Source organism: Muscardinus avellanarius (genome assembly GCF_963383645.1).
Source record: "Muscardinus avellanarius genome assembly, chromosome: 3".
In the NCBI taxonomy this organism is placed as follows: Eukaryota; Metazoa; Chordata; class Mammalia; order Rodentia; family Gliridae; genus Muscardinus; species Muscardinus avellanarius.
Genome location: NC_137788.1, coordinates 135,839,993 through 135,855,180, shown reverse-complemented (window position 1 = coordinate 135,855,180; position 15,188 = coordinate 135,839,993). Strand labels below are relative to the sequence as shown.

Below are 15,188 nucleotides of genomic sequence, written 5' to 3'. Positions count from 1 at the left end.
ATGAAACGTTTTATATGAAAAGTTATATGAATTATATGAAAATAGCAATATATGCTATTTTATTAACAAATCACAGTTTAACTCTCATTTTGTATCCTGGTCTGAGTAAATGTTTTATGTTTTCCTCTCATCTCTGCATTAAAGTGGGGTTGGTTTACAGCTCTCTTGCTCAAAAGCTAGCGTAGGCAGCTCTCCTCTTCTGCTGGCTGTTCCCTTCCAGGCTTTCCACTTTTCTCTAGTGCGAGGAACCTGGGCACTTCCAAACCCTGAAGAGAAAGTAATCAGGTACTTTCTGAGCAATTTTAATCATCATTCTGCACCATACCTCTGCTCTCACCTGGATCTCGAAGCTACATTAAACTTTATTTTCCATTTCTATCATCAGAATTAAGTCACATGTTCATGCATGGATCATGTCTGTTGATACTTTCTTTTCCATCTGGGGCAACTTTTTTCAACCTTCCTGCTTCTCAGATAACCTAAATACGAAATAAAATGTACACTGCTGTGTCTTTACCAGCCATCTCACATAGAATCAGAAAAATTAGTTCTGGGATGTACACATTCTAAAAATGAAAAATTATTGAACATTTGTATGGGAATGGTACTCTGCTTGGCACTCCAGGAATTATCAAATGAATACAAGGAATAATATTCTAGGAACAGCAATAGTAATGGCTCCTAATTGTGTTTCCATCAGTTATTGAATATAGTTATAGGATATCTACTGAAATAGTGTCTGTTCCTGTACTAAGGGGTATATAAGCCCTATTATTATGAAGCCTATAATATGGTTGTAAAAGGTAGAAGATTTAATGAATAAATAGCATCATAGCAGATGCTTTGAAGAAAAACATTTAGAATGGAGAGAGTGGGGACCCTAGGAGAAGGACAAGCCCAAGCTCCTGAGAGCGTGCTTAGCCATGACTGGGGCCACAGGAGGCTGGCGTGGCGGGAGTGCTGTGTACATGGTGAAGGAACCAGGAGAAGAGACTAGTAAGATAACCAGGTGCTAGATTGACTGGCTTCCTATGGTATGGACTTTGGATACATATCTTCCAGTGATTGGCGGCTAGCGGAAGGCAGGATGTGGGCAAGGAAGGTTCTCTTAGAGTGCTGAGAAGCTTAAACAGGAATCTGGGTCCTCACTGATGGAGTTGACCCAGTTGGCTGGAGCTGGGGTGGGAGAGAGTGGCAGCAGTGGGTGGAGATTCTGAAGGGAGGCTGGGGATGAGACCCTGACTCAAAACCAGTGTCTGAGCCGGGCGTGGTGGCTCACGCTTATAATCCCGGCATTCAGGAGGCTGAGACCAGAGGATCACGATTCGCAGACACCTCTGCTACTTAGGGAGACCCTTCGCAACTCAGTGAGACCCTGTTTCAAAAATAAAAAAAAGACTAAAAAATAGGGCTGGGGTTATTGCTCTGAAGTATATTGCGCCTGGCCTCCATCTCCAGTACTGCAACAAAACAAAACAAAAAACTAGCATCTGAGAGTGGAATGCTGAAGCGAGCAGAGGTGAGGCGCTCCTCGAACAGTCCTTTGGTAGGGTAAAGCCAGAAATGCACTTGGGAATCGTGGCTACAGAACGTCTTTTACATGGGACTTGCCCCTTGAATTCTAGATTCAGACTCATTGGGATAGTAGTTTAAAAACTTGGTTAAACAAAACTCAACAAGTAATACAAAACCTAAGAAAAATTATCTTGCTAAATTAAAGCAGTAGCTTAAAAAAAAACTCCAGAAGAGAGAAATAGCTTTCTAAATTAGTTATTGTGCAGATTTAAAGACCAACTTGGATTTAAGAAAAAAGAGGTTATTTGTTCTCTTGTTTAATTATTGTATTGTGTTTCTGTTTAAGCAAATCTCTGAGCTGGAATAAAGTTAAAAGCCGTAAGTGTATAAAAAGGAACATTTAGCCCAACCATGTTATTTAGATATATTTTACACATCCTGGGTCAGAGGATTGTGTCTCTTCCTTAACACACCTCTTGATATTTTGTTTTAGCAGTGCTCAGAGAAGGAAATAGTCCCATTGTCTTTAAAATGTAGTGTAATTTCTTTTTAAAAAATTCAATTCTTCCTTTGGAGTGGTAGGTATGCTTTATAGTGCAGCTTTCATTTTGTGTCTAGTAACATTTTTATTTTGTGACTTTTGTTAGTTTAGTTAAATCATAAGTTTAAAAATTCTCAGTATTTTAAAATAAATTATGATTTATTTAAAGTATGTCCTTCAAGACGCTTTCCTTTCGGGGCTTTTAAGTGGAAATACTGCCACCTTGTGTTACAGACAGACAAATTTAATGTCGGGTGAGCTGAAAATCATTAATTGGATGTTTTGCCAATTGCAGAAAATACACTTTTCTATCTTCTCAAACGTGTTACTCTGTCTTTTCTTAATGTTTTGTCAAAGCGAAATTTGACACACATTCAAGACGAAGTAAACATGAAGTCTAACCAGAGGGAACATCAAAACATTCAGGTAAAAAGAAAATAACATTTTGGTGTCTTCTTTCCAAAAGAATTCTAGTAAGAGTCTCAGCAACCTAGTGAGACCTTGTTTCAAAATAAAAATAAAATAGGGCTGGGGTGTAGCTTGGAGGTAGATTGCCTCTGGATTAAATCTCAAGCACTACCAAATAAGTAAAATAAGAATAAAAAGAATTTCAGTGTTGTCTGTAGTGGAGTGGGGGGAAAGTGGGAACAGAAGAGTAGGCAAAATGAGTGGGGGAAGGAGGAGAGCTTGGTATGGGTTGTGACTTATTTTCTTGTCTAGTCCCTTCTATAAGATTGACTTGTTATTGGTGTTTGGCTCAGTATTATGTAACTAAATTATATAACATCAGAAGATGGCATAAGAAAGTATTGTTTTAATGTATATAAAAAGTAAACAGGTTAGCAATTTTATATAACTTTTAGTTGACTTAAAGTATGACTACAATGTACCAATAAAAGTTAAAATCATGTGGGCCAGTTTATAATCCCCATGCTTGGGAGGCGGAGACAGGAGGATCTTGAAGCCAGCCTCACTGGCTTAAAAGAACCTGTTTCCAAATAAAATATAAAATAGGTTTGGGAGTGTAACTCAGAAGTAGAAGGGTTTCATCCCCAGTACCACCACCAAAAAAAAAAAAAAAATGTTAAAAAACTTACAATTAATTAAAACACCAATAAATAAGTTAGATATGGCTCTCATATTTCATGTTTTTAAAATTTTTACAAGTATTATAATTCTATGGCTGGAATTATTTAATTCTTTAATTTATAAATAAATTAAATAAATTTGAAATTCAGAAAAATGTATTGTGATATAAACTATATGTTTATATTCATGTAAGAAATTAATTATTGTGATAAAAGTGATGGTCATTAATGTAAATGGAAATAAAAATGTTTATTTTTGATTAAGAAAATAATTTTATTAAACTAACCACACAGTGCTTTTTTTTTTTTCTTTTTTTTTTAGTACTGGGGGGTGGAACCCAGGGGCTTTTCTACCTCCAGGTTACACTCCCAGACATATTTTATACTATATTTGGAAATAGCGTCTCACTAAGTTGCCGAGAGCCTCACTAAGTAGCTGAGGCTGGCTTTGAACCTGTGCGATCCTCCTGTCTCAGCCTCCCAAGTGTAGGGATTACAAGTGTGTACCACCACGCCCGGCTCACACAGTGCTTTTTTACCTTTTAAGCTGTTTAAAGTTTTTCAAAAGTAATTATTATGTAAACTGTGCTGGAAGAGGAACTCATAATTAATCCATTTCAGCACTGAAGCACCATTAAATTATGAATTGAAAAGCTGCTTTTAACATAATAAAAACATGTTATTTAGGTCTCTTAGCTTTCTATGTGGTGTTAGAAAGTGAATTATATAGCTTTAAGTAGGAACTTTTTGAGTCTTATCAAAACCCTGAAATGATTAATTTAACAGAAGTTTTAGAATAGTCTCATAAACTTTGAAGATCTTAATCAAAAGTTAAAATGTCATATTCTCCTCTGTTTTGTTTCCAGGTCTTGCTTTTATTTCTTTATTGTTGGAATCACAACTTTTTTCTCTATTTCATATTTGTATTTGTTAGATATCATAGAACAGTAATTTTAATTACTGATGTTTAGATTTTCAGTTATTTGAATGTCATTGGAACTACTGTAATATTTGTACTTAAAGCTCATATATATATATATGATAGCGAACTGCTTTTTAAAAATTTTTTTATAATAATTGCTCTTTTAAGATTGTTTCTTTATTATTTAAGGATCTGGAGATAGAAAATGAAGATTTGAAAGAGAGATTGAGAAAAATTCAGCAAGAACAAAGGATACTATTGGATAAAGTCAATGGTTTACAGTTACAGCTGAATGAGGTAAATAATATGCATAATTTCAAAAACATTCAAGAGCCGTTTTACCACCTATATTCATCGTCAGTAAGAAATTGTTACCAATTGCCGATCATTTCAAGTCATGATGCTGAAGGAGATAAAATCGGGTCATTGCCTTGGGGAGAGTCGTATCTTACTGGGGCCAGACCCTTTATTTGACACTTGTAATGTTAAATATAGAGTTGCCTAAGACTGCTCAAAAAATAGGTAAGACCTCAAATTCAGTGGTTTCATTGGGTTTTCAGGAGGTCAACAAACTGGCTTCCTAGTCCATTGATTCCCTCATGCAAAAACTGTTTGCTGATCCCCTATGGCATGTCCTGAAGTGTCAAGAGATGGAGAAGTGTAGTGATAAGAGCGGGTGAGGAGATGGCCCATCAGGGAGGAGAGGTCACTGTGGGCTCTTGCTCCTGAGGATATCTTCTGGCAGGAGACAGAACTTTACTAAATTTTGGAGGAAGCAAGAGGTAACCAGGGGAGCTGGTGTGGTGGCACATGCTTGTAATCCCAGCATTCAGGAGGCTGAGACAGGAGGATCACAGTTCGCTGACAGCCTCAGCTACTACTTATGAGGCCCTCTGCAACTCAGTGAGACCCTGTTTCAAGATAAAGAATAAAAAATAGGGCTGGGGGTACATCTCGGAGGTAGAGTACCCCTGGGTTCCATCCCCAGTACTGGGAAAAAAAAAAGGTAGCCAGGGGACATTCCAGACAGCAATAGTTATAAGCAAAATTACAATAGCAGTAACCTGATAATATTCTCTGTTAGTAAAAACTGGAAATGCAAGAAATATACATAAATCATTCTTTTTAGAAGAAAAGGAGGAAACAATGCAAAATCCAAAATAATCAGTTCACTTTTTAAATGCATATTATATCATATGTGTGACTTATCACGGGTGACATCTTATATGATATTTATATTTCAAGAGTAATAAGTAAACCCATGATTGAGATACATATGTCCTTTTGGTTCTAATTTTCTCTATCACTTTACTATCTTGCTATTTATTTTAGATTGTCCTAAAACTGAAAATATCTAAAAGCAAATGTATTATTTTAACTACAAATCAGTTATCTTTTTGTTCTAAGAGCTTCAACAACTGTCTTTGGTATCTGCATTAATCTTAGAAATTATGATTTCTAGATGTATAAGGTTTACTTCAGAAGTGACACACAAAGAAAAATGCATAAAAGCTGAAAAGTCCAATTAAGAAAAAATACAGCTAGTCACTGATAATTTTGAAAAACTGAAAAAGATGATTGTGTATTCTGTGTACCAAGCTGGATAAATAAATATATCGGCACAGCTAAATATTACATTGTAGAACTGCTACACACCATTAGATTTAAAGAGAAGATCTTAGAAGTGGTTAGAAAGGCAAGACAGTTTGGCAAGAAAATTTATATTGGCAAAAAGAGGGAATAGTAATATCTTTTAAATGCTAGTAAAACTGAACCTCGACCTAGACTTGTTTCTAAGTGTTCACTCAAGACCGAGGACAAAATGAAGACATTTTCAGGCTTCCAAAGATTAAAAATGTGTTACCCATAGATCTTGAGAAAAAGAACCGCTAAAGGCTATACTTCAACATGAAGAAAAGTAAACTAACAGGAAAGATATGGGATGTAAGAAATACTGATGAGCACAGAAGATAAATTATGTTGGTAAAATTAGGTATTCACTATAAAAATTGAGCACTCACTTTGAAAGTGTGACTTCTCGGTTAAGACAACAATTTGTACACATGGACACCCTTCATTCATATCCCCACTAAAAGCAAAGAGACATTTCAAAAACATCCTTCAGGAGAAATAGAAAAAAAAAAGATATTACAGTAGTTACCTATTGAATGTTAAGTACTATTAGGCTCAAGACTTGAGAAATTGGAATCGAAGGCTAACAGTGGGGACTGTGAAATGATTTATAATACAGAGTCTTTAAAAGGCTCAGGAGTGGGTGGTACCAACTATCTCTGAATGTGAAAATAAAAGCCAGATGATTGGTTAAAAGCCTGTTTAACCTAAATCCCTCACACACTGCATTCAACCACAACTGTACCTTTTTTCCTTATACCCTCAATAGAAGAGGAACTCTGAACTGAGGACCCCAAGTGTCGTGGAAGGTTGGTGTACCGTAAGAAACACCCTGGATTAAGTGAAGGTGGCATTCTGAGTGCTGAGACCCGACCGGTCTCTATCTCGCCTCACTTAGCCACCAGAATACTCCTCACCAGCCAGACAGCAGAGTAGCCTTCTCAAAGGAACCTTTCCAGCCCAAGAGGGAAATACCTAAAAACAGTGGATCATGAGAGGCTCCTTAGCTAGTTGGCCCAACCATTCTTCTTGTAACAAAGCACTTAGTCACACTGAGATGTCGACCTTTCAGTCAGCTCTTTAGTTTCTCTCTCCATTTTTTAATATAAGAAATTAAAGTGCTGGACATCTGAGGAGAGCCTCAGTGGTGGAAGGTAGAAACTTAAGCAATCCCAGGAGACACTCAGAAGAAATGGATTGTGCAGGGGAAAGAAATTAAAAATTAAAAACGCTGAATGCCTATTATTAACATCTTCAAGGAGACAAGAGGATGTTGTATCAAAAAGGGAATATTCTGATATCAAAAATAAAGCTTGGAAAATGCCCTGCAAGTATAGGAGAAAGATAGACTCAGCAAATAGGAAACGTTAGGAGGATTGAAGAGCAGAAGAGGAGGTCCAACATCTGAGTAATAGGTGTTTCAGAAAGAGACGAGAGAGGGGAGAGAGTCATCAATAAAGTATCTAAAGAAAACTTCCCAGAACTAAAAGACAAGGTTTCTCCATGTTGAGAGGACCCCCAGTTGATGAGGCTAACAATCGTTGTGAGAGTTTAGATAAGTAAAGACGAAACAGATTCTACAAATGTTTTTATTCTCTCCACAAAAAGTCAAGTCATACCTGGGCCTAGTGGCACACACTTGTGATCCCAGCATTCGGGAGGCTGAGACCAGAGGATCACGGTTCAAGGACAGCCTCAGCTACTTAGTGAGGCCCTCTGCAACTCAGTGAGACCCTGTTTCAAAATGAGGACTAAAAAATAGGGCAGGGGGTATAGCTCGGAGGTCAAATGGCCCTGGGTTCCATTCCCAGACCCGCAAAAAAAAAAAAAAAAGTCAAGTCATATGTTCAAGAATCAAAACTCAAAATGTCTTGAATCTTTCAACACTAACCTTGGAAATGAGAAGGTAGTGGAGTAACACCTTCAGAATTTTGAATAAAAGCATTTCGTGCTAGAATTCTTTTTTTTTTTTTTTTTGCATTAATAGGGATGGAATTCAGGGACATTCTATCTTGAAGATACACCTCCATCCCTATTTTCTATTCTTTATTTTGAAACAGAGTCTTACTGAGTTTCAAAGGGCCTCGCTAAGTAGCTGAGGCTGTCCATGAACCATGATCCTCCTGCCTCAGGCTCCCGAATGCTGGGATTACAAGCGTGAACCACCACACCTGCTTCATGCTAGAATTCTATAGCTAGCCAATTAATTAGAGGATAGAATAAGGTATTTTTGGACATGCAGAGTATAATACTCTTGTATAATGAGCTGCCCTCAAATTAAAACAGCAGGTGTTTATACACTTCCTGGAAATGGCTTCATATTGTGGTTCTAGGCCCGCATGCGCTTGCAGTCAAGTAATGTCTGGAGGGCAGAAGGATTTGCTTCCAACCTGACCTGTGAATTGCTGTCAAGAGGCTCTTATTTCTGCCACGAGGATAGCTCATGACAGTACAGTTTAGCAATAAAAATATAAGGACTTTGATTTAATGCATTAATCTTACTTTAGAACGAATACATATATTCCTTTTAAGTAAGTATACAGAATAGCTGTATAGATGTTCATTTTTATCATGATCCAAATACTTAAAAATACTGAAATGGAATTATAAATATATCCATATCTATATGACATTTCACAATAAGAAAGCTAATACCAAAAGAGAAGGCAGTTCTTTATAATTCTCAATAATTTAGGTGTGTGGCAGTACCAAGGGCTGAGTTATAGTCGAGGCCGTGGGATTGGAGATGAAGCACTGCTGCTTCATCTGTGAGGGGAGAGCAGGTAGGACTTGGGGAGTTTGCAAGTGCCTCTGAAGTTAGTGAAAGAACAAACAGTCACCGCAGACTGGGCGCACATAGACATTTCTTCTCATATCCCCGTTCCCAACCCTAAAGGCATATACCAGCCTTTGAAAAATGTATTTGCAAAGTTTATGCCTTTGAAGATAAGCTTTCAAGAATTAAAATACATTCCTTTTTCTTAAATTTAGGAGGTAATGGTTGCTGATGATCTGGAAAGTGAGGTGGGTGGAAATATTTTATTTTAAACCGGTAAAAGTGTTTTGTAAATTGAGAACAATATTATACTAAGGGCTTAAGTCCTGAATTGAGATGGAGACCAAGACTCTTAATTCTTTTTTTATACTTTATCGGTGCGTTGTGATGATACATCACAGGGAGATTCAAAGGTACATTCAGAGGCGCCCACGTCACTTGGTGTAGTACCCTCTGCACCCACTCTGCTCCCCCTGCCTCCGTCCTTGCACGTGTTGGTGAGATTGGTGTGACACCTTCCTTCTGACGCCTTCCTTCGTGTAGGGACCTAACATCATTCAAACTGTTCCCTTTCTCGAGCCTTGTTTTTCTTCTCCCACCTCCCTCCCATACCCCCTTCCTATATTCTAGTGGTTTCTCTCTCCTCACTTAACAGAAGTCCCTTTTGTTTTCCTATTTTCTCTCTAGTTTCCTCATATAAGAGAAAACATCCCCCCTTGGCTTTCTGAGACTGGCTGCTCTCAGCATAATCTTCTCTAGTTCCATCCATTTTGCTACAAGTGACATCATTTTGTTCTTCTTTATGGCTGAGTAAAATTTCATCTTATGCATATAACACGTTTCCTTTGTCCATTCATCTATCAATGACACCTAGGTTGGTTCCACAGTTTGGCTTTTGTGAATTGTGCTGCTTATAAACACGGGCGTGCATGTATCATTATAGTATTCTGACTTTTGGAAGGATGCTGAGAAGTATCGCTGCCATATAGTGCTTCCATTTCTAGTCTCTTTGAGGAATCTCTATCCTGCTCGCCATCATGGTTATACTATCTTACGATCCCACCAAGAGTGCGTAAGAGTTCCCATTTCCCTATATCCTTGCCAACACTTATTATTGTTTGTATTCTTGACCATTGTCAGTATAACTGGAGTTAGATGGAATCTCAGTGCAATTTTGATTTGTATTTGCCCAATTACTAATGAGGTTGAATATTTTTAAATATATTTGGCCATTTGTATTTCTTTTGTGAAGTCTGGTTATTTCTTAAAGGAAAAACAATACCTGTTCATGACTGTAAAATTGTTTGAAATATCGTTTTCTATGAAATGTCATGAAATGATGAAAAATTCTAAACATTATAGGGAATGTCTGAAACTATTAAGATTTAAAACAGCAGAAACTTGAGTTTTTAAAATATTATTTGCAGTTATATATTTTATTAGTGTTTTTATATCACCTGTCAACTCTACTAGTAGTTGAAATCAACCCATTAGAGAAAATATTAACTTCAGTTCTCAAATTAATTCTAATTCACATTTTGTAAAACACATTTTTAATCCAATTTCAAGCACAGGGTTGATTTACTCTTTATTTATTCCTTTCTGTTTCAGAGAGAAAAGCTGAAGTCCCTATTGGCAGCTAAAGAAAAGCAATACGAAGAAAGCTTAAGAACTATTGAAGCCCTGAAAAATAGACTTAAGTACTTTGAGGTATAGAAAACTTAAGTTATTTCCCATCATTTACAGTGAGCTGTAAGGGTCTGGGCATCAGACCCGGTTTTGAATGGTAACTCTGTTTGCTATGGCGCGGCCTTGGGCAGTTTATGTCAAGTCTCTGAGTTTGTTGCCTCTCTGACAAAACTGGAGCCGTTCCTTCCCCTTCCTCCACGGAGTTGTAGAGGTTAGATGAGATCATTTCAGTGGACCAGCACATAACTGACACTGAGTTCTAGTCCAGTTTGTCTTCCCTAACCATCTTTGGTGTCCATTCATGCCTTTTCAAACTTCATATTTTCACCTGCAAATTTACAGTGATTATGATGGCAAAGTTAATAAATCATCATATAATGTTTAGTGGTCTGACCAGGGTTATCTCAGGAAGGACTGTGTGTATATGTGGATTAATTACAACACTTTGCTGAGAATGATACATTAATAAGGCTCAGGTCAGATATTCATCTTTGTTTGAATCTGTTAGTTTATAAGTTTTTCCAAGGCCAGAGTCTAAACTTTTTTTTTGTTTTGTTTTTTTTGCGGTACTAAGGATGGATACCCAGGGGCAATCTACCTCCAAGCTACACCCCCAGCCCTATTTTTTATTCTTTATTTTGAAACAACGTCTCACTGAGTTACGAAGGGCCTTTGGCTTCGAACCTGTGGTCTTCCCGTCTCAGCCTCCCAAATGCTGGGATTACTAGCGTGCGCCACTACGCCGGGCCAGATTCTAAACTTTTTATTGAACTATAATATATTAAAAAGTACACATGCTTAAAGTACTCAAGTTAATGGATGCTCACAATTTGAATACACCCTGACCAAGAAACAGAGCATTACCTGTTCCCGTAAGCTTTCCTCACACTGGCTTCCCACCGCTGCTCACCTGTCCCACAAGGGCAACCGCTGGCCTTTAACTGCATAGATTCACTTTGCAGTGCCACAGTATGTAATGTATACAATGCCATTCATCTCTAGGGGGCACTGAAGAAAGAGGCTGACTTAAAATGAATCTTTTCATTACTGAGGAATGTAGATTTAAAAAGTGTCTTAGCCGGGCGTGGTGGCTCACACTTGTAATCCCAGCACTTGGGAGGCTGAGACAGGACGACTGCACAGATTCCAAGCCAGCCTTAGCTACTGAGGGAGGCTCTCAGCAACTTAGTGAGACTCTGTTTCCAAATAAAGTATAAAATAGGTTTGGGAGTATAGCCCAGGTAGAGAAGCCCCTGGGTTCCGCCCCCAGTAACACACACACACACACACACACACACACACACACACACACATAATAATAATAATAATAATAATAATAATAATAATAATAAAGTATCTTAGTTGACCTGCGCTGCTATTACAAAGTACCCAAGGCTGGGTAATTTATAAAAAAACAGAAACTTATTTCTCATAGTTATGGAGGCTGGGAAGTCCCAGATCAAGGTGCCCTCACTTGCTGGTTGGGGAGGGATTTCTGGTGCGTTCTTATGTAATGGAAGCAGTGAACACTGTGTCTTCTTTTGGCAGGTGAAAGGGCTAGAATGACTAAGCTGATTCCCTGTAGCTCTTTATAAGGAGAGCCCTCATGACTTAATAAGTCTCTAAAAGCCCTAGTCCTTAATACCACCACAGTTAAGTTTGGGCACATTTGGGGGACATGGTAGTCATAGCAATGAGCAATCTTTTTATAAATAAAAACTATATATGCAGGTATGAAAAGTAATATAAAACATGAATATGCCTCACAGATGTAATGTTGCATGAAAGAAAATCAGACACAAAGAGTGGCTATTGCACCACTCTATTTTTGTGAAGTCCCAAAGCAGACAAGCTAATTTGTGTTGATAGAATAGAGGCCACCTTTTGCTAAGGGGTTACTGGCTAGAGAGAGGCACGAAGAAGCTTTGGGGCTGCTGTAAACACTCCATATTTTGACATGGGTTGTGATTACAGAGGTATGTGTGTGCAGAAGATCATCAGACTGTACGCTTAATACCAGTATACTTTATTACAAGTGAATTTATACCTTCATAATTTTTGAAAATAAAATAAAAAAATGTATTAGACTACATTCGAAGGATTATTCAAAAACACAGTTTTGAATAAGCTAATTGACCCAACTGTAAGGGCTTCTGTCTTTTTTATACATTTGAGGACTTCCTTTTAAGGGTGACTGTGAAGACTGGTCATAGCCAACGTTAAAGTGCTGTGTGAGAAATGGCTTTGTGTAGCATTTGTGCTATCAACCCCATGTGATAGGTTTCATTATCATCTGTACTTTATAAGTGAGGAGGCTGAAAAACAGTGAGGGGGCTTCACAGATAGGAAGTGGCAGAGCCAGAACTTGAACCCAGGCATCTGGCCACTCTGTGTTCTTAACTGCCATGCTGGGTTTACACTTAGAACAGCTTGAATGAGAAGTGTACAGAGCCTTCCAAGTTTACATCAAAATCTGACACCTGTAATTTGGGTACTCTATATATTACTTTAGAAGATACACTCTGCATGTCTTGGGAACTAAACATTTTTTTCTATAGCTTTAGACAGACTCCAGTTGAGTAGTTTGTAAATATTTTAATTTTTAATAAGGTCTTTAATAAACTACAAGAAGGTAACTTATTTTTCTTGCCACAAATCCAATATATATGTATTTATTTTTATTTTAATATATACTGCAGTACTGGGGATTGAACCCAGGGTATTCTACCTCTGAGCTACACCCCCAGCCTTATTTGAAGGGCCTCGCTAAGTAGCCAAGGCTGACCATGAATTGCGATCTTCTGCTCTCAGCCTCCTGAACCCTGGGATAACAAGCGTGTGGCACCATACCCAGCTGTATTTATTTATTTTTTTAATTAGAAAATAAGCCAGGTGTGGTGGCACATGCCTGTAATCCTAGTACTCAGGAGCCTGAGATAGTAGGATTGCAGGTTCATGGCCAACCTCAACAACTTAGCAAGGCTCTCTGAAACTTAGTGAGACCCTATTTCAAAATAAAGAATAAAATAAGGCTGAAGATATAGCTTAGAGGTAAAATGTCCCTGGGTTAATCTCCAGTACCACACACATACAAACACAAATTAGGAAATATATTAGGTTAAAACTAAAAAGGGAAAATAAAGACACCTATAATCTAGTGCTTTTCGCGCCTGACCAATATCCTTTCAGTTCTTCATATATAACTTGTGTATTATATACTCATATTATATACTCATTCAGTAGGTGGAATCATCCTGTACATTCTCTTTGATCATTTTTCCCTTTAATTATAATGGGGGTATTTTCCTCGGTCAATACATGTTATTTATTGTGAATAAATTTTTATACCAGGAATGATTTTTTAATTTCAAAAAAAATTATCTGGTTTACTTTACATGTGACCCAGTTATTTATGAACGCATCCACTGAAAAGTAACAATTCATCATTTATATAGTCAGCCCTCCATATCTATGGGTTTCATATCCGTGGATTTAAACAAACTGCACATTGAAAGAATTAGAAAAAACTTTCATCTGTACTGAACACGTACAGACTTTTTGTTCTTTTCCTAAACAGTATAACAATTATTTACAAAGCATTTCATTGTGTCATGGATTATAAGTAATCTAGAGATGACTTAAAAGTACAAAAGATGAAATATACATACTCTGTGCCATTTTACAAGGGACTTGGCATCTGTCAATGTTGATGCCCATGGGATTCCTGCAACCAGTGCATCATGGTTGTCAAGGCACAACTTGAATATGCACAACTGGGTCATTTCACATGCTTAAAAACTTCATAACCAACCCCGCGTGGTGGTGCACGCTTGTAATAATCTGAGCATTTGGAATGCTGAGACAGGAAGATCGCGGTTCGCGAACAGCCTCAGCTACTTAGTGAGGACCTTTGCAACTCAGACCCTGTTTCCAAATAAAGAATACAAAATAGGGCTGGGGGTGTAGCTCAGAAGTTCCATCCCCAGTACTGGGGGGGAAAAAAAACTTCATAAACTGCCAACAGTGTTAGCATGAGTTACGTGTAGAGCTTAATATGCATGTGTTTCCCTTATGTTATAGAAAAGATATGGGAAAATACTGATAATTTCAGGATGAGACTAATTTTATGCTATAATCATGCATTTGATTTTATTTGAAAAATAAAAGAAAGAGCCGGGCTTGATGACGTACACTTGTAATCCCAGCATTCGGGAGGCTGAGACAGGAGGATCTCAGTTCATGGACAGCCTCAGCTACTTAGTGAGGCCCTCCGTAACTTGCTGAGACCCTCTTTCAAAATAAAGAATAAAAAATAGGGCAGGGGGTGTAGCTCGGAGGTCAAAATGCCCCTGGGTTTTATCCCTAGCCCTGCAAAAAATCAATCAATCAATAAATAAATAAATAAAAGAAATATACTGAAACCAAATTGAGTTTTTAACTCCTTGTGTGCATAGCCCCATACACATATAACACACTTAGTAAGTTATTATAAGTTGTAATATTAAATATTGTATAGAGTAAAGAAATTAACTGAGCTTACAAATACTGTTTTCATATACTTGGGACACTAAGGTTTAATGAGGTTGGCAGTAATTGTTTTTATTTGGGTCAACTACCTCAGAGTTTTTGATATGTAGCTTTACATATCGAATACTAATGCACACCCACATCTGCATATCCTTACTCTTGGAGTATAATAATTTAACTTATGGATTAGAGTCTTTGAATTTCCCTTACTTGGGAAAAGGAGCAACCCAAGTATATCCTAATTCAACGTATTTGAAGGATTCCTATTCTCCTTTTGTTAACTAGCTTGTTGATAGATTGCTTACTTACTTTGTATAAGTCTTTGACTCAATTTCACTTTCTCTTGTCTGTTTACCCTCAAAAATAACCAGTATTACTTTACCATTTCATAGCTACTTAGGCAGGATTCCTGCTCCCAACAGTAATAAAATAAAAGGAGTCTGATGTCAACGGGCACTTTCTTCCTGTTGCGATAAAACAGCAGTAAATGCTACGTGG

General features: G+C 37.5%; 1 protein-coding gene across 2 annotated transcripts in view; it reads left to right on the top strand.

The window, feature by feature from the left end:
- UACA (uveal autoantigen with coiled-coil domains and ankyrin repeats) overlaps nucleotides 1-15,188 on the top strand; it is a gene marked incomplete at both ends in the record, with an annotated part of 98,662 nt that overhangs the window by 69,969 nt on the left and 13,505 nt on the right. For both annotated transcript variants that reach the window (XM_080690419.1, XM_080690418.1), the window contains 4 exons: nucleotides 2,414-2,482; nucleotides 4,256-4,363; nucleotides 8,690-8,722; nucleotides 10,086-10,184. In XM_080690419.1, the coding sequence (XP_080546545.1) occupies nucleotides 2,414-2,482; nucleotides 4,256-4,363; nucleotides 8,690-8,722; nucleotides 10,086-10,184 (309 nt within the window). The remainder of the gene's footprint in view (nucleotides 1-2,413; nucleotides 2,483-4,255; nucleotides 4,364-8,689; nucleotides 8,723-10,085; nucleotides 10,185-15,188) is intronic.